This window comes from Solea senegalensis, linkage group LG1 (assembly GCF_019176455.1).
Source record: "Solea senegalensis isolate Sse05_10M linkage group LG1, IFAPA_SoseM_1, whole genome shotgun sequence".
Taxonomy (NCBI): Eukaryota; Metazoa; Chordata; class Actinopteri; order Pleuronectiformes; family Soleidae; genus Solea; species Solea senegalensis.
In genome coordinates this window covers 5,596,763-5,615,064 of record NC_058021.1, presented here as the reverse complement: position 1 = coordinate 5,615,064, position 18,302 = coordinate 5,596,763, and the positions used below count along the sequence as shown (strand labels likewise).

General features: G+C 41.6%; 1 protein-coding gene across 2 annotated transcripts; it reads left to right on the top strand.

Annotated features, from left to right (window-relative positions):
* Positions 1–864: 864 nt before the first annotated feature.
* On the top strand, positions 865–17,295 carry LOC122782414 (collagen alpha-2(VI) chain-like). 2 transcript variants are annotated; one of them, XM_044046731.1, is made up of 32 exons: positions 867–1,054; positions 3,041–3,138; positions 3,243–3,343; positions 3,488–3,631; positions 5,775–6,137; positions 6,231–6,251; positions 6,343–6,408; positions 7,474–7,572; positions 7,674–7,700; positions 7,795–7,821; positions 7,933–7,977; positions 8,140–8,193; positions 8,290–8,352; positions 8,425–8,487; positions 8,573–8,626; positions 8,718–8,753; positions 8,846–8,908; positions 9,022–9,084; positions 9,181–9,243; positions 9,445–9,507; positions 9,591–9,641; positions 9,731–9,829; positions 9,919–9,981; positions 10,175–10,210; positions 10,302–10,347; positions 10,440–10,592; positions 10,811–10,905; positions 11,599–11,780; positions 11,873–12,051; positions 12,160–12,198; positions 15,011–15,345; positions 16,305–17,295. In XM_044046731.1, exons 2-32 carry the CDS (start codon positions 3,063–3,065, stop codon positions 16,572–16,574), a joined length of 3,039 nt encoding a protein of 1,012 aa, XP_043902666.1. In that variant the 5' UTR covers positions 867–1,054; positions 3,041–3,062; the 3' UTR covers positions 16,575–17,295. The 2 variants fall into 2 exon arrangements, with proteins under 2 accessions (XP_043902674.1, XP_043902666.1); XM_044046739.1 differs by lacking the exons at positions 15,011–15,345; positions 16,305–17,295 and adding an exon at positions 13,393–14,849 and having other exon boundaries at positions 865–1,054.
* Positions 17,296–18,302: the final 1,007 nt, after the last annotated feature.

The window sequence follows — 18,302 nt, the reverse complement described above, 5'->3', positions numbered from 1 at the left end:
GTCAAGTAGCCTTATCGTGTACCGGATGTAAGACTTGGATGAAAAAGCCAGTTCCTGACATTTGCCTCCTGTGTTTCTGGGCTGGACTATTCATTAGTGGCAGTGTTACTGGTGGATGCACTGACTGCTCTGTGGGCCACATCAGGCACCTGGAGCAGCAGCGAGCGTCACACAAACATCAACAGCAGTACGGAGTAAAACATTACTTTCCACCCTGAAGTGTAAATGTAAGGGCAGATGTGCACAGGCATGGTAAAATCCTCGTAAAGGGAGACCTCCCACTGCGTCCATGAAGAGCTGAACACATACAAATAGGCAGAGGGGCAGCTGAGGCACCTACATGCATGTAAACATGGTGAGAGAAGACTCATGGACACACTGTCAGTGTTTACACCGAGTGTAAACCCTCACTGACAAACTAATTGCAACCAGAGCACCAGACTCAAGCAAGGGTCTTTTGTGTGTGTGTGTGTCTGCTCTTTATCCTGTTCTGTTTTACTCAGACTCACCTGATGATGGACACTAACCTCCAAAACTCCAAAAAGAACATGAAAGCTCAGAGTGACTCTGCTGTGTCACATGTTTCCCCTGAGGAGCCACGTGATCCATACATTATCACATTCCCTAATGATAAGCAGACATTACAATCTATTGCTGGAGTTTCAGGCGTCTCTGGGGCGTGGGGCTAACTCAAAAACTCTAGCTCCGCTTTGGCATCGTTTTTTATTGGTGCATGGCTGCAACACAGCGGCGCGCGCGCACGCACACGGGTTCCTGCGGAGCTGCGGCGCCTCCAAGCGGCCAGTAGTGGACATTGGGGTGCGCCGTGCGCGCACAGGAGGAGGGATCAGAGCCTGCTGCTGGGGCTGGACCGGGACAGGAGAGCGAACGATCCGCTCCTCTGCGTGAAGTGAACGCAGCGCATCCACGGCTTTATCCCCCCTTCTCTCTTCCAGTGTCCCACTTCTTCATCGGTTTTCCCGCCTGCTGAGATGAGATAATCAGCAGAACACCAGGCACTCACGACGTTTTGAAGCAGTTGGAAAGAGTTTGGGTATGTTGTAGCACTTTTACGCACAGCCTTGTGCTGCGCTCGGTTTGTCGTCCTCTCTGTTTCTCTGCATACTCCGTCCGCCTTTCGCTCTCTCTCTCTCTCGGTCTTCCTTTTTTTTGCATGACCCAGATTTTATTCTCATTCTCTGTATTGATGCCTTTGACTTCTCATCCAACGACTTGCTTTTGACGCAAAGCTGAGAGTGTGCGCACTTTTACTGGTGCTTTTACCTCAGCACACCTTACCTGGTATTTACCGGTGCAGTTATTTTTTTTTTCTTCTTCATTACTGTTATTATGAAACATTTATTTATTTAATTCCTTTTTTTTATGCGCCGTGAACTATGCCTCTCTGTCTCAGAGAAGTGGGCATTTGCAAGAGCGACTCCTCCGCGGTCTTCAGGTGTCTGTCCGCTAGAGGGAGCCACAGCAGAGAGAGATGTGTGTTGTAACTGGCAACAGTTTGGGTTATGTTCAGTGACATGTGACTGATGGTGTCATACAGTGTAATTTTGGTGTGAGGACAGTCATCAAAGTCCTTCAGTTCCCTCATAGTCAGTCGAGCTCCACACCACTGGCCATTGTAATTAGTTTGTTGTTGAATGTGTGCAACTAAAGTGATACATGGTCCAAGTCAAACCCCCCAAAATTACAAGCATCCATGTTTTAATCCTACCGTGACATCTAAACCGGGTCGTACAGTGAGGTCGTAGAGTAAATCCTCCAGGGGGCAGCAGAGTATCACCTTGTACACTCTGCTCAGGCTGCACTGTTGAGGCTTCCTCAATAAAGGAAATATGCAAAACTTTTCCATGGCTTGAAAGGATGACGTACTTTATTATGATGAGTTAAGTTAGGCCTTTTTAGATGAAGTGGATCTGATAGAAAATCTAGTTGAACATCCACAGGTTGTGACCGCAGTGCTAAATTGTGTCCTGGTTGAATAATATATAATGTTAGCATGTCATTATATCATTATAATATATAATGACATAAATGTTATTATCATTATTATCATTATTATTAATAATAATAATGATAATAATAATAATAATAATACATTTTATTTGTAACGCACTTTATATTCTAGAAAAAATGCTTTAATGTTATGTTTCATTATGTTAACCGAGTATCGTTGACTCGTGATGGCTTCAAACCTATTACATAATTGTGGTGGCCATTTTGTTCTCTTGGCAGCAGTCAGTAGACATTATTTGTTCATGTTCAATCTTGATGAATGGATAAGTAGTTTTCAGTCGCATCGTTCAGTTTTTTCCCCACTTTCTTTGCTTTTTCTCTTTGATTTCTTGACTCGGCATGCAAGTTTTAAGGAGTAGGAGAGGAGGGAAAGAAGGGAGAAAAAAACAGAAATGGTTCACTCATGTGACTGTAATAGTGTCATATATATGAATAATAATACTATAATACTGTTATAAAAATGAATAATGGCACTTTCTGCCTCTGAGAAATGTCCCAAAATCACCAAAATCACTGACAGGAAATCAGGTTGAAAGTATAAATTCATTGTTCTACACGTTTGTCAAAACCTCACCCCAGGATGCAGACACAGTGTACACAAGAAGAAGTACAATATGCCATGTCTCAGTGGTTTTACCAGTTATGCAGCTACAGTTTGGAGAGTTCCCTCCCTAGAGACGGAAGGTTACCAGGTAGTTTGATGATCCAGTCCTGCACTAACCGAAACATGAATGCTATATAATACTATAAAAGAAAAAAGTTCAATTGTTGGTCATCAATCATGCTGATAATTAGTCATACTGTCCGTGAATTGATGTGGAAACACTACTCCATACCGTTTGGATGTTGTAAGTTGAAAGGTTATTGTTGTCTCTTGGCTTGGGCTCATCTTTATTCCTTTTCCCTCCACATTCTTTTTTATTCACTCTTATTTCCATTACTTTGGAAAGAAAAAAGAGACCAAAAAGACTGCTGGCTGAAACATGTGACCTGTTCCCTCATATATCAGACAGGAGAAGAAGAAGAAGAAGATGCTGGGTTTAGAGGTCATCGGGCTCTGTCTTCTTTTTGGAGCCCTGACTCACGGACAGATGACAGAGTGCAACAGTTGAGTCCATGTGTTAACACAGCTTCAATGCTACAGCATATCTTGTTGTCTTTTTTAGTGGTTGAGGCTTTACATGCATTCTGTGTGTCTGTGTGCTTTACAGAGAAGAATGAATGTCCCATCGACGTGTACTTCACCATTGACACATCTGAGACTATCGCCCTGCAGGAGTCGCCCCCTGGATCTCTGGTGGAGAGCATCAAGGTTCCTTGTATATCTGCAATTTAAAAAAAAAATAATAATTTAAATCAACACGGACATCCCATTTTATGCTGTCGATGCTGTTCCTGAACGATTGGCTGCGTTTGCCTTGTTGCACACTTTCATCTTTGCATTTTGTTCCTGTAGAAATTCACTGAAGAGTTTGTGCAGCGTTTGGATGATGCTGAACTCAGAGATGCGGTGCGGATCAACTGGAACATCGGTGGACTGCACTTCTCCATGAAACAACAAGTGTTCAGTCGCATCGGATCCAAGACCGATTTCATCACGGTGCGTGACGCACACCATGGCATGCATGTCACGTGAAAGTATGTGTGCATGCAGCTTCTTTACCAAGTGTTAAAAAAGTAACTTTGGCCTGTAAGGTCCAGAACTACTGAGAACAGTGACATCTAATGGTGAGAATTCAGAGTACAACAAATGGAGGACCCCTCTGCTGACCCCTCTGCTCACCCCGCCCTTTTAGCGCACCAGTTTTTCTTCTTGGATGAAAGCTCCCATTTCAAAATACAAATGCAAAATGAAAAACAGGCTGCTGTAGAAACAGTTCCGCCCAAGATGGCAGTGTCCACAAAATAAACCCTCGTATGGTATGTATTCTACAAATACAAATGTTTTTATATGGAAGTAAATCATGAAAACATGGGCCGAGATATATAAAATACTTTATATTTGCTAACAGTATTTTTAATACTAGTAATGATACGAAATTAAATTACACACACACACAGAGATGTAAAGTATATGTATCATACGTACATAATGTGTGTATGTATGTACATATATATACACACACATATATGTATGTATGTGTGTGTACATATACATATATGTATATACATACTGTGTATATAAGCTTGTTTTGTGTTTTTATTCACTTAATTTTAGATTTGTTTCTGTTTTTAACATTAAAATATTTTATCATTGTCAAGTATACATCCTTCCATATCAAAACAAGCACTTTTACTTCTGTGAAATATCGTCATGAATATCTTTGTTGCGATATCGTGATGGAATATTGTGTTAGAATTTTATAATCTATAATCTTTATAATCTGATGAGGATATATAGGATATTAAAGGTGAACAAATGTTTAAAGTCAAAGGGTAACGAGTGTTTAGTCATATGGTGTAACTAAGCAACACAAGCCCATATGGTGAAACAAGCAATATAAGTATAAGTGTTATTTTCCATTACAAGTTCTCAATGGTTTGTTCAAACTACAGAGGTGCTCTTTTTTCCTGATCCTCTTGACCGAAAACCCCCTTTCTTCATACAAATGAGTGTTGCTGGCTTGTGGCCACCCAATACCCCTTTGTTGTACCAAATGTATGTGTTGTAAAGACTTTCATTTCGGGAACATGACCACACTTGTCCTCATTTTCAAGAGATATGATATCCCTGACCCTATTCATTTTCATCCTAAGGCCAGAACTCTGTGGTACCAACAGAGCAATGTAGGTCATGCAGTGCAATTCAAATAGCATTGCACCCACACGCAGAATAACAGGTTAGGTGAAACGTAAAACCTTCACCAATTTAAACAGGTTATATTATAATAAATTTTTATTATATTATTATAAATAATAACAGAACATTTCACTTGACAAGCATCCCTGCCAGTCAAATACCTGCCTACACCAGTTAGTGAGAACTGAAGAAGCCTCTTGGATTTTCTACCACTTTGTCCTCCAATTGAGGGAGAGGTGAAATGTCTTCAGCTCATTTCAAACGTGTCCAGTTGCCTGTAACCAAACTCCTGAAGACGACTAAGTCCTGGACGACTGAGAACCTTCACAGACATTAGGACATCACTAATCCCAGGGATTATCAGTGGTGTTTTTATCAAAATGAAATGCAGACACAAACAATACTCGCCGACAAATCACAATTCAGACTATTGTTTCACAAAGGAAACCTAATTTCAGTCAGACAACTCACGATTGAATGTTTGGCTATTTATTGCATCCGAATAAAAATGCTTATGTTTGGTGTCCAGAACACAGCGCATTTCAGGCTGCTTTTTTTTCCATTACCATGTCTAAATGTACAGTATATACAGAGGCTATAAGAATGTGCAATATAATAGGGAGGTGTGTGTGTTAAACACAACTGTCTCTGTGTTTTCTAGGTTCATTGTTCCTTTTTTGCAGTAGCAAACTATGTTTTATAAATATTCTTCGGTGAGAATTAATCAAACCCCTCCACATCCTCTTCAAATGAATAATGTAACTTTCTGCCTCTCTTCTCACTGAATACAGTACATTTCTTACATACAGTTCTTTTAAACGGATACGAGAGTGGCGTTAGTCCTCCTTTTGTGTTCTTTTTCTATTAAACAAATATGCACATTCCCTGTTAATGAAATGCCTTTTTGGCCTTGATGACAAGTCAAACTTCCCACTGTTTGCAGGGTGTTAGAGGAATCCGATACCTGGGTAAAGGCACCTTCATCGACTGTGCTCTTGCCAACATGACCCAGGAAATGCTGCGTTCACCCTCGTCCCCCAGGGCCCTACGGTTTGCTGTGGTCATCACCGATGGTCATGTGACAGGAAACCCATGTGGGGGCATCAAGGTGGCAGCGGAGAGAGCTCGGGATGAAGGCATCCGCATATTTGTGGTTGCAGCATCCAAGAACATTGACGAGACAGGTCTGCGGGAGATCGCCAATTCTCCAGCGATGGTCTACAGGAGGGACTTCATGGCTGTGGATCTGAGCCAGGGAAGAGCCGTCATACAGACTGACACCATTGACCGCATCATTAGTACAATGGTAAGACACAGACACACATACAGAGACCCACAGGGATACGTGAAATATGATGATCATGTTTTCACATGTTGTCTTTTTGTTGTGTCTTCACAGAAACATTTGGCGTATGTAGAGGTAAGAGGAGACAGAGACCAAATAATCCGAAATGTCAAATGTTTTGTATCGCATCATCACCGGATGTGTCTCCTCATTACTTATTCCACAGTGCTACAAAGTGTCCTGTCTGGAGACACCAGGGCCTCCTGGTCCAAAAGGCCACAGAGGACAAAAAGTGAGTTCATTGTAAACATGGATCTATTTCATTCAGTATGTGTGTGGTTTACAGTTGGTTTCAAGAGGTTGCCACTTAATTTAGCGCGTATTTCAAATCTCAGGTGGAGGTTTTGGGGATGGTTAACAGGGAGTGGGTGGAGGAAAGAATAGCATCAGATGGAAATTCATATTTATAGATACAACACAAATGCATACCCTTTATTTCAATATTATGGAAGAGGATTAAGGCCACATATGAATTTTTTTGGAAACAAAATTTAAAAAATTAAAAAGTCAGAATTCTGAGGAAAAATAAGTCAGAATTGTGGCTTTAATCTCAGAAGTCAGGCTGTTTTCCTTTCTTTTTTTTTACATTTGGCCATAATCCTCTTCCATATAATATGTCTAGATAATATCCATATATGTATTTGATGGCCACTTAATCTTGTATTTTCTTTTCTTATCATGTAAAAGCATATGTACTAGACAATTGGATTTATATTGCACTTATGATTTACTGTGATTCTGCACAATTCTTCAAACCACTTCACATCGCAAGTCCGTCAGTCAAATCTAAATTGGAGGCGAAAACGTAACAAACAGAAGGCTTTTTAAATTCATTGCTACATTTAGCCGAGAAGAAGACAAAGCGTATTAGATATGCCTACTCAGTGTTCGCTGAGCTTGTGATGTAAGAAAAATAAAATAGAATGCTTGAATACAGCCTCTTAAAAAAAAAAGGACCTCAAGTTAACATGCTTAAATTTAAAGTGGAAAAATATCTGTATTTCAGATAATACTGATAATGGAACTGCCAATAAATCAAATACACATAATCATATATTGATTCCCCCCCTCCCCTTATGTGTACTATATGTCTTCTGCTATGCACATGTGCATAATATACTGTATCTATTATACTGTACAGTATCTGCCTTGTCATTTGTTTTATTTCTGTTTTGACAGTCACATCCTCTGTAATTCATGTTCAAGGAAAAAGCATTAACTACTATAGATTTCACAAACCACCACCAGTCACTCTCATTCTCAGTGACAGTCTCTCCATTGCCCTCTTTGAATGCAGGGAGCTAAAGGTGACAACGGGGATCCAGGTCTGAAAGGAGAAAGAGGTCGCCCAGGAGACCCCGGTATTGAGGGTCCCATCGGTCAGCCCGGTACAAAAGTAAGATGCCATACTGTCATATGTACCCGATATTCACGGCAGAGTACGAAACATTCATTTTGTTTGTGGCTTTATTAATGTTGTTCTTTTTTACATTATAGGGAGAAAGAGGTTTCAAAGGCGAGAAGGTGAGGCGCTGATTGTTGAGTACTAATAAGTAAGTATTAATAAGTACTAATGCATTGTACATGAAATGACATTTGACCTTTTGTCTGCCCACAGGGAGAGCTAGGATCTCAGGGGAAGAAGGTGGGACTTTTTTTTTCCTTTCTAATTTTCTCTTAAACCTGTCAGTGAATCCTCACCCTGGAATGTGATTGCAATTTCTCTCGTTTCAACTGTTCCTTGTCTTTTGTTTAGGGTGTGGGTGGCATCCCAGGACGTGATGGGACTGATGGTCAGAAGGTGAGAGCAGCACAAATCTGCGTTTTAAACGAACAACATTTGTAGAGCTGTACACAGTGGTCACTATTCTGAATTGCTCAAATAGTGGATTTCTGGTCTTATTTTTGTTCACGTAAAGATTTTTTTAACGTAAACTTTTCTTTCCTCTCTTTTGCACTTTAGGGCAAAATTGGACGTATTGGTGCTCCTGGCTGCAAAGGAGACCCAGGCGACAGAGTAAGAATTTGCAAAAAAAAAAAGTACAGCATTATTGGTGCACAAACATTGTTTTGCTTTATGATCCATTTATGGTGTCTGTACAATGTTTGACAGGGTCCTGATGGTCACCCAGGAGATGTTGGAGAGCGTGGTCCCTCTGGAACTGATGGCGAGAAGGTAAGCAGTCGCGTCTCTACTCAAAGCAGAAACAATCATTGTAATATAATTTTGTACGCATTCTGTCTTCAGGGAGATCCTGGACGCCCTGGTAGAGCTGGTCCCCTTGGCCCACCTGGAGAGCCTGGACCAAAAGTAAGCCTGTCCCTTTATTTAGACACTTTAATAGGCCAGAACATGGTGGAGGTAAAAAGGCTAACAACCGGTGTTTCCTCTCTAGGGAGAGCAGGGAGGTGCTGGAGCACCTGGCGTCCCTGGACAGAAAGGAAACCCAGTAAGACTCAGTTCATCGCTACTGGTAGAAATACATCCAAACACAGTACAGTATGTACTTAAGTGGCTCACAAATGTGTTGTATTTCACAGGGAACAGCTGGACTTCCAGGAGCCAGAGGAGAGCCTGTAAGAACACCTAACCCACATATGACCTTTCCCCTGTCTATCTCTGTCCTTGTGTTGCCGATTGTTTTCTTATGTTTGTTGTTGTGTTTTAGGGGAGACGAGGGGACTATGGGACAAAGGGTGCTCAAGGGCCAGATGGAGGAAAGGGAGAAAAGGTATAGTTACATAAACACAAATGCACAAGAGTGAAACGGTGAAACATTTCTGCATGATCGTAATTTCTATTCAGATGTGTTTCTGTCATTTATTTTGCCTACTGTTGTTTCAGGGTGAAATGGGGCCCGAGGGCTTGAGAGGGCTTCCAGGTGAATCCGGAAACAAAGGTACAAAGGTAGGAAGAATTGAATTGTCCTTATAAAATTCTTATATATGCTCTACAATAGGACATCATACACTCTTGACTGTCAACGCTCTCTCCTCTGAACAGGGAGACAATGGTCTGCCAGGTCCCAGAGGAGCACCAGGGGCCCCAGGAGAGGCTGGAAAAATTGTAGGTTCAACATATTTCTAACATTGTTGTGTGGTGTACTTGCATTAGCTCGAATGTTTCAAACGCAATCCATATAAATCGGTATCCTTTTAATGACGTTTAATGCGAGTATCATTGTATTGCCTGAGAGACCCGTAGTGGCAGAAGTTACATACTCATATTAAAGTGCCCCTTTGAGATTGTTTTAACACTGTATTGTAGGGTACCAGGGGTGACCCTGGTGATGCTGGGCCCAGAGGAGAACCTGGACAGGCTGGACCAAAGGTGAGCATCTGTGTGTCAGTGTGGCTGCTTTTTCCTTGTGTCGTTTTCTCCTCTGCTGCTGCATTTTTTTTGTCCTTATTTAGGGGGATACTGGAAGACCTGGCTTCAGCTATCCTGGACCAAGAGGATCACCGGTAATGTACTCACGCACTTTACTGCCCTTACAGGTGCTAGTTGCGGTGACACATGTTGGCTGACAAAGTGTTCCTGTGTTCTTCTGCAGGGTACGAGAGGAGAGAAGGGTAATCGTGGACCTCGTGGCAGCAGGGGAGACTGTGGTCAAAAAGGCGAGCCTGGAAATAAAGGAACCCCAGGAGAAGCTGTATGTACCTCATTGTTATTAGGCTTCGCTTGAAGAAATATGCAGTGTGTGCATTGTTTCATTTGTAATAATGTTGTTAATCACAATAGGGTGAGCCAGGGCCTCAGGGTGAACCTGGACCAAGAGGATCAAGAGGAGAGTTTGGGCGTGATGTAAGTGCTGTACATTCTATACATGTGCCCGCCTGCTTACTGTCATAGTGCCGATGGAGCAAACTGTCAAAAGCTTGCTGCATCCAGGCAGAAAAGGCCAAACATAGCCTATGTGTTTATAGTTTTACTTGTGTACTCAGTTAAATGCTAGTAATCCCAAACACGTCATTTTGTGCGTTTTCCTCCCCTATAGGGAGATCCAGGTCCCGAGGGAGATCCCGGCCTCACTGTAAGAAAATTTTTTCTCACTATTGTTTGATGTCTGGCACGTCATCTGAAAGACACAGAGAACATAATGATGGGTTCGGTTTTTCCTGCAGGAATGTGACGTCATGAACTACATCAGGGAGACATGTGGTTGTTGTGGTGAGTTCATCCGGCATGGCTTTGCCAATCATGTCTCAGAACACTCTCTGAAAGGCTGTGGGTTCATTGCGGGCTGTGTGTTGTGTCTGCAGACTGTGAGAAACGTTGCGGAGCCCTGGACATTGTGTTTGTGATTGACAGCTCAGAGTCTGTGGGACTCACCAACTTCACCCTGGAGAAGAACTTTGTCATCAACACCATCAACAGACTGGGATCTTTTTCCAAAGACCCCCAGTCAGACACAGGTGAAAATACAAATACAGTATAATGGTATGGGAACATAGCAAAGCCTGGGCCATTGTCACAATGTTTTTCTTTATTTAAAGCATGTGTAAAGCATGTGTTGCTGTGGGTTGCACCCAAACAAACAATGTCAAAGTCATTGTCACCCAACAGGAAAAGGTTTTACTAACAACCTTGCCAAGCTGAAAATGTGTCCGTGTTTTGAATCTTGTTTTACCAGGCACAAGAGTGGGAGTGGTGCAGTACAGTCACAATGGGACATTCCAGGCCATCAGACTTAATGATCCGAAGATTGACTCATTGACAGCTTTCAAGGTCTCATGCGAAGCACAAATACAATCATTTTATTTGATTTTATCCGTCAACATTAGATGACATTTGAATGTTTAGGCAACTTTGCATCCATAGGGCAGATAGAAGTCATCATCATCACAGTCACTTATTTACATAGTTACATAGATATACAGTATAAATGGTTTACTGTTTATTCCTACATTTACCAAAAAATGTTTTTTAGTCAACAAATGTTGACAAAAAAAACAATTATTGTAGCTAATTACCCTGCGTCATGCATTGTTGCACTGGGCGTTAACTTACTCAGCATGTGCACTGTAGTTTAAATGTCTATTGAGTAGGGCATCAAATGCATGTTAATACACAATGGTGAAAGTAGTCCCCAACAAATGCTCTATTTATTCATACTGACTAAAGTGCGCTGGCAAAATGGTTTAGGTAACTACTTTGCCATTTTTGAGAATTAAATAAAAACATATTAAACCCGGTTTATAAAGATTTGTTTTATAGACAGGTTGAATATAAATGTAGTAAGAGACGGACAAATACATTGTGCACTTCGGTCTTGACAACAAAAAGAAAAAGAGAGTAACTCAGACAAACTCAGTTAAACCAAATCTACAAAATATTGTAATTTGAGCAGATCTTACACAAGTGTTGTCAGTTGTTCTGTGTTGTGCACATCACTCACACGCAGCCTTCTCCACCATGCAGGATGCAGTGAAGCGTCTGGAGTGGATCGCTGGAGGAACATGGACCCCATCGGCCCTGAAGTATGCCTACGACAACCTAATCAGAGACAGCCGCAGAGCTAAAGCCAATGTCACTGTAGTTGTCATCACGGATGGACGCTTTGATCCTCGAGATGATGACTCACTGCTCACCTACCTCTGCAGGTGCTTGCAATTCCTGTGCTGTTTTCACTTTCCATATATACTTTTCAAAAATGTCTAACCAAAGTTCTTGTATTTATGCACTGCATGAGCAGTGATCCCAGTGTTGACGTAAGTGCGATTGGTATCGGGGACATGTTTGACCAGATTGAGGAGAATGAGAGTCTAAAGAGCATCGCCTGCCAGAGGGATGGCAGGGTGCTGGGCATGAGACGCTTCGCAGACCTGGTGGCAGAGGAATTCATCGACAAGATTGAGCATGTGCTCTGCCCTGGTACAGGCTTTACTGGAATACGTATTACATTTTTGCTCAGACCAGCTATGAGAAGCTGTTTTACTTTTTGGCCCTATCCTCTGACACTGTCATTGTCTGTTTTTTCAGATCCTGTCATTATATGTCCAGATTTGCCATGTAAATCAGGTAAGATTTTTGAAACGGGTGTCATTTGAGGCATCAAATTAGTTTCCCTTTGTGTTTTCAACAAAGTTCACACATATATGTTGCATCAACATATAGGCATGAATAATAAGCATTATTAAGGTGCCAGTATCCTTTAAACAAAATCCTTGTCAATAAGGTATGTGGAGCAGTGGTGGTTGCTGGTCTTTGAAACAGGGGAAGCTCATTTTTAGGCCCAGTTTATATATTGAATTCTTGCATAAATCCTGCAAATGAACAACTAGAATGAGAATGATAATTATGTAAAACTGAAATGCTATAATAGTGCTTTTATTTACAGTGTATATGTACAAATGAAAATGGGCTATATTGCTGAGCAAATAACACACAACGACCAGCTGTTTGTCTACACACTTCCCTCACAAAATCCACACAGGACTAAGGCAGAAAAAGGTTCTTCAACGCTGTCAATCAAAAACTGGTTCCGCCTTTCAGACAGTTCCTCCAGTCATCATGCAGAAGCCCAGCGTCAGTGTCCGCCCACTGCTCCACTGACATGCAGAGAAGCTGAGCTTCCCTGGAAGTGGTGTTTTTTTGGCACATTTGTCCAAAAAAACTATTCTGTGTTCATAGAGAACAGTAGAAGCTGAGCTTTAAGTAGTAAATGCGGAGGCTGCTACGAGAATACGAAAATCACGTTAGACGTAGTGAAAGTAGTGACACGTTCTAATCGTGTTCTAGCGCGCGTTTGGTACTGAAATGTAACTACAACACAGTACATATTTGACTTCCCTTGTTTTAGAGCAATCGACACTGATGTGGAGGTGAGACAGAGTGTTAGGTACATATACAGTAGGTTTGTTTTCTCAGTGTAACAAGATGTTGTTGAAAGTTTTCTCTGCTAGATTGTATTTTGGATTGGATTCATGCTTTAAACCACTCCCTGATGGTAGGGGAGGTCACGTCTCGATTCATAACTGGGTGAGACTGATGCTTTTAAACTGTGATAGGATTAGATCCAGTGTGGCTTTAGCTGAGTTTAAAATGACTACATATTAAAGTATTACATTAAATTGTGTGCTTCTAAAAGAACCAAACAAGACCAGTCTTGCTTTGATGTGCAAAGTGGTATGCGTTCAGCATCTTATTTGGCTGTGTTGATGCGTCGTGTTAGTGGGACCCCGCCCACAATGTCATTCCGCCCACTTGTTGCAGGAGGGGGCATCACTGTGGGGCAAACCCCTTCCCCCTGGAAGCCACTGGCTGAAGAATGCAGCCCCTCTTTGGTCCCCACCTCTTTGGAGAGTGTGGCCAGCCTGCTGAACGGCCTGAGTGAGCAGCAGTATGAGGTTGGCGTGGCAACCATGGCATACACAGCCCAGAGAGCCAAACTCGCCGGGGGAGCAGACAGGCAGCAGTGGACCCAGCTGTTCATCGACTCCTTCAAATATGTCTATGGGGACATTATGGGAGACCCAGAGAAAGCCATAGGACTCTGCTAATGCTGATATGCTAACAATGCTACCTCGCCAATATGGATGCCAATGATTAATAAGCTTAGCGTGGGACATAAGATTGATCCTATTACAGCAGTGGGCATTTCTTGTAAATCTGTTGGTGTAGTTAACACCTGGGCTGATGCATGATTTGAAGTGGGGGCTATCCTAACATTTCAGAGCAGCCTTCTCTGTAGTTGCTGTATATGATGCGCCAAAATCAAGAGGTGGATTCATGACTCCTCATCAAGTGTTTTCGATTAACTTTCTGTAAGGAAGCGGTGCGCTGTCTTGCAGAAAAGGGATATAAATATGATACATATCATTTCTTCCACGTAAGTGGAAAAACACATGACAAACACATGGAATGTGGATGTCATCCATTTGTTGGACAGATTCCACTGTAGAGTCATTCATGTTGCTCCTGTATAATGTACAATGGCTGCTGGATGAAGACTAATTCCCACTGTGAATCATGAGCTAGCTGAATCACAAACGTTTTTTTTTTTTGTTTTGTTTTGGGGATGTTCGTTGGGGTTTTTTGTTTTTTTTGCTCTTTTGCACAAATCCATGTTTATGGCCTTTTACATATTTTCTGTTCTGTGAATGACTTCCATTTGTAGTGACTCGAAAGGTGATTACATATGGGAAATATGTGATTTTGTGACAGTATTCAGTAAAATGAATCAGAAGCTGGTTTAAGTGAAGGATTGGTTAATTCGAGATTAGGCAAATTGGACACTCTAAATTGACCCTAGGTGTAAGTGTGAGAGTGGATGGTTGTTTGTCTCTATGTGGCCCTGTGATGGACTGGCAACCTGTCCAGGGTGTGACTCAGCCTATCGTCCTATGTCAGCTGAGATTGGCACAGCACCCTACGTGACCCTAATGTGGAGGATAAAGCGGTAAAAGATGGATGGATGGATGGATGGTTAATTCGATTTAGCTCTGATAATGAAGGAGATATTCTGTGAGCTTAATTGGTGTATGATTTTTTTTTTTTTGCATGTGGCTTGGCTGGTAGAATGACTTATGGAAAATCACTACAGAGCAATTATAGCCACAAGTGTTAGGGCATTATATTAGTTATTTGACTGCTGCACCATTGTTTGATATAAAATGAAATGTAGCTTGTGATGTTTTCTCAAGATAATAAAATGGCAGAGCAAACTGAAAGAGCATTTTTAGTGAGATCACTAGTGATTTGAGAACATTTGGACTACATCATGCAGCTGGACAGGAAGTAGCATGTCACATCATACTTTTACTGGCTCTCGCCGTGTTTCAACTGCACCTGTATCATTTAAAACTCAATGTATGTGTGTGTCTTGTTCCAGAGCCGGCTGTGGCTAGCTGTGTTCAGCGGCCAGTGGACGTGGTGTTCATGTTGGATGGTTCTGAGAGGATGGGACTGGAGAACCACCGCCGGGCCAAAGAGTTAATTGAGAATGTGGCCCGTCGCCTCACCCTGGCCAACGGCCCATCCGATGAAAGAAATGCCCGCTTGGCTCTGGTGCAGTACGGCAGCCCTACAGAACAAAGGGTGGAATTCCCACTCACACACAATCTCACAGTGATCTCAGATTCACTGGCAGCTGTCAACTACATGGATTCCTCTTCTGCTCTGGGCAGCGGCATCATCCATGCAGTCAACAATGTCGTGATTTTACCGGTATGACAAACACACACTAATCGGTCTGAGATTAGTTTGCATAAGATAACAACCAGCAGGGGTGTTTCAACAGACTTTGGGGGCCACACCCAAATATAAAGCCAGGTTCCAAGCGACCTGAGCCGATACTAAGTGTGACGACAGACTGATTGGCAGTGAGTGTAATCACTGGAATGAGTGCTATGTACGACACAGGAATCAATGGCGATCTGTAGATCAGGTAAAATACTTTAAAAAAATCCTGAAAACATGCGTTAATCTCCAGCATTAGGACAGAGGGATCTGGTGTATAGCAACAGCACTGCCGGAAGCCGGCGATCTTGAGCCGAATCACAACCCCTTCCGTGGTATTATAGTTTTAGTTTTATTGTAGTCATAAAATGTATAGTGGAAAAGCACCATAACTTAATTAAAGCAAGCTACTATCATTGGTTCTACTCTGGAAGTTTCTAACTATAGTGTCTCACATTAAAGCCGCCACAAACCAGTTATTCCTGGGGTAATTTTTCTGGCACTTCCTGCTTACTGTAAACTCTGTTCATACTGAAAATCAAGATCAAGTGAGGTTTTGCCCTACAGGAGCTTTCTGTCTTCCCTGAGCTCATCTTAGGACAACTGCATTCCCGTTTGACAGGTTACATATTTGTTAGGTTATGTTGTGCTTTCTTCGTCAGGTCTGACAGCTTTGCTCAGTTCAGTTCACAAAGACCAACCAGAATGATACCATCACCAAACCAAATTATCACCAAACATTACACACTTGACCTTGAAGTGTACGTCGGGAGCCTGGAGGTTTTTTTTGGATTACTTTGAACCGATCGTATTCAATTAGTTTGATCTGTACACAAAGTATTTAGCTCTAATTTGTTGTTGTTTTTCTTCTGTTAGAGGAAAGAGATTCTTAAGATTTTGACTTCATTCTCTTTTCTTTCTTTTTTTTTTGCATGCTGTATTTGTAGGGGGGACAACGCAAGACACGCCGCAACGCTGAGGTGGCCTTTGTGTTCATCACCGATGGCATCACAGCCAGTGAGCAGCTGGATGAAGGTGTAACTGCCATGAGAAGAGCAGAAGGTGTTCCCACAGTAATCGCTATGGGAACTGACACAGATGAAGAGGTGCTGCAAAAGGTGTCACTTGGGGACATGTCCGCCATCTTTAGAGGAGATGACTACGCCATACTGAACAAACCCTCATTCTTTGACCGTTTTATCCGCTGGATATGCTAGTGAGGAACTGTAAAGCTCTACGCCATAGAATTAGAATCTATAGAAAGAAATAACGGCCTTCCTTCAGTGTACAGTGTACACAGAGGCATCACCACACCTCTGAGATCATTATGTGTATGAATGATGAATGTATGGCACAGACATGGCTACTTAGCTGTTTTTAAAATGGTGATTTATTTTGCAATAGCTACAACAATCCACACAGGAGCAGCACACAGAAACAAAACCATAGGTTTGCAATACCATCTGAAATATCAACAAAGTTGTTCTATTTCTTCTAAATCCATGGTCAGCTCTCCCAGCCAAAGACACTCATCAGGATCCCAGTGGAGAGGCATATGATGATTGAATGTGTACGAAACAATTGTATGATTATTTTCTATTGGGTTTTTAGTTTTTTTTTAGTTTGCAGAACTCTCTCTCTTTCTCTCTTTAAAAAGTCACAGTATTTACATTAAAGGTGCTGATAGAAAAAAGGACATAACCATCTGATTGGTTTTGAGACGTCTTTTTACATCATATTATGTTGTTGTTATTGTTGTTTGTTCAGGGGATTTGCAAAAAAAACTAAACACATGGAGACATATTTTCATACACAAAATGCCTCACACTCACACCACACAGGAAACACAACTGAACACATGTACTGTAGTTAATTACACAGAATAAAAACAAAGCTGTAAACATGAAGTCCAAATAAAGCCTAGTGTGGTCACCCCAAGAGTGTGTATTGTGTTTACAAGATTTAATGCACATGTGTGTGTTTTCAATCACTGTACACTTTGTTTGAACAGGCTTGAACAATGAGTTCAGTAAAAGAAAGGCAAGGAAAGATTTGCCCCTCTGATGGAATGTGCCATAACATGAATAAACATTAACAAAAAATATTTGTTTTGCACTCTGAGCCCCACAGAGGAATTCCCTTTACGCTTCTAAAATGGGTGTGCACAACTTATAAGTATTAACAGATACAAATGCTCTTACAGTCAAAGCATTAGCTCCATGGTTCTCAAGCTGTGGGCACACAAGCTTCCTCTGGTGGGAAAATTAGAAGAGTGTGTAGAAAATGAAACAAACAACAAAAAATAAAACAAATAAGAATAATGGAGAGCAGTGAAACCCACCAGTTCACACAATGAGCAAGCACTAGGCATCAGTGGAGAGAAAAAACTCTCTGGGAAGAAATCTCTGACAGAACCAGACTCAGAGATGTGCGGCCATCTGCCTCGACCGGTTGGGGTGAAAGGAAAAAAGACAGAAGAGAGGTATGGAAGGACTATGATGTCCTTTATATAAGCAGCAGATGATTCAGGTTACCCTGAGCCAGCTCTAACTATAAGCTTTATCAAAAAGGACGATTTTAAGTCTAACTTTAAATACTGCTTTGTACGTGAGGAGGAGGATTTTAAATTGAATTCCAAACTTACCTGTAAAAGAAAAATACACTCTACTCTGCAATGGACAGTAGCAAAGTTATTAAAAATCATTTAAAATAAAAATTCACCAAAATTGTTTAAAAGCATTTTTGTCCAAAATACGAGCTGCTGTGTGGTCATGGGAAGTACATCTTTGTCTGTGGTGGTTTTGTAACTACAGTTAAGAGCAGGGAACTTATTGATTTTTTTGTCCAGCGACGATGAAAATGTTACTGTAGCTCGTTGAGAACACGATTCTGATTGGGAATAGACCACGCTTGTGTTTATAGAACGTTTCGTTTACACATTATTG

Excerpts from the sequence above, each read along its gene's own strand:
- LOC122782414 (XM_044046731.1), top strand. The coding sequence starts at position 3,063 with ATGCTGGGTTTAGAGGTCATCGGGCTCTGTCTTCTTTTTGGAGCCCTG. Across the intron at positions 7,701-7,794 it reads GAGGTTTCAAAGGCGAGAAG|GGAGAGCTAGGATCTCAGGG; the intron begins GTGAGGCGCTGA and ends GTCTGCCCACAG. Across the intron at positions 7,978-8,139 it reads ATGGGACTGATGGTCAGAAG|GGCAAAATTGGACGTATTGG; the intron begins GTGAGAGCAGCA and ends TTTGCACTTTAG.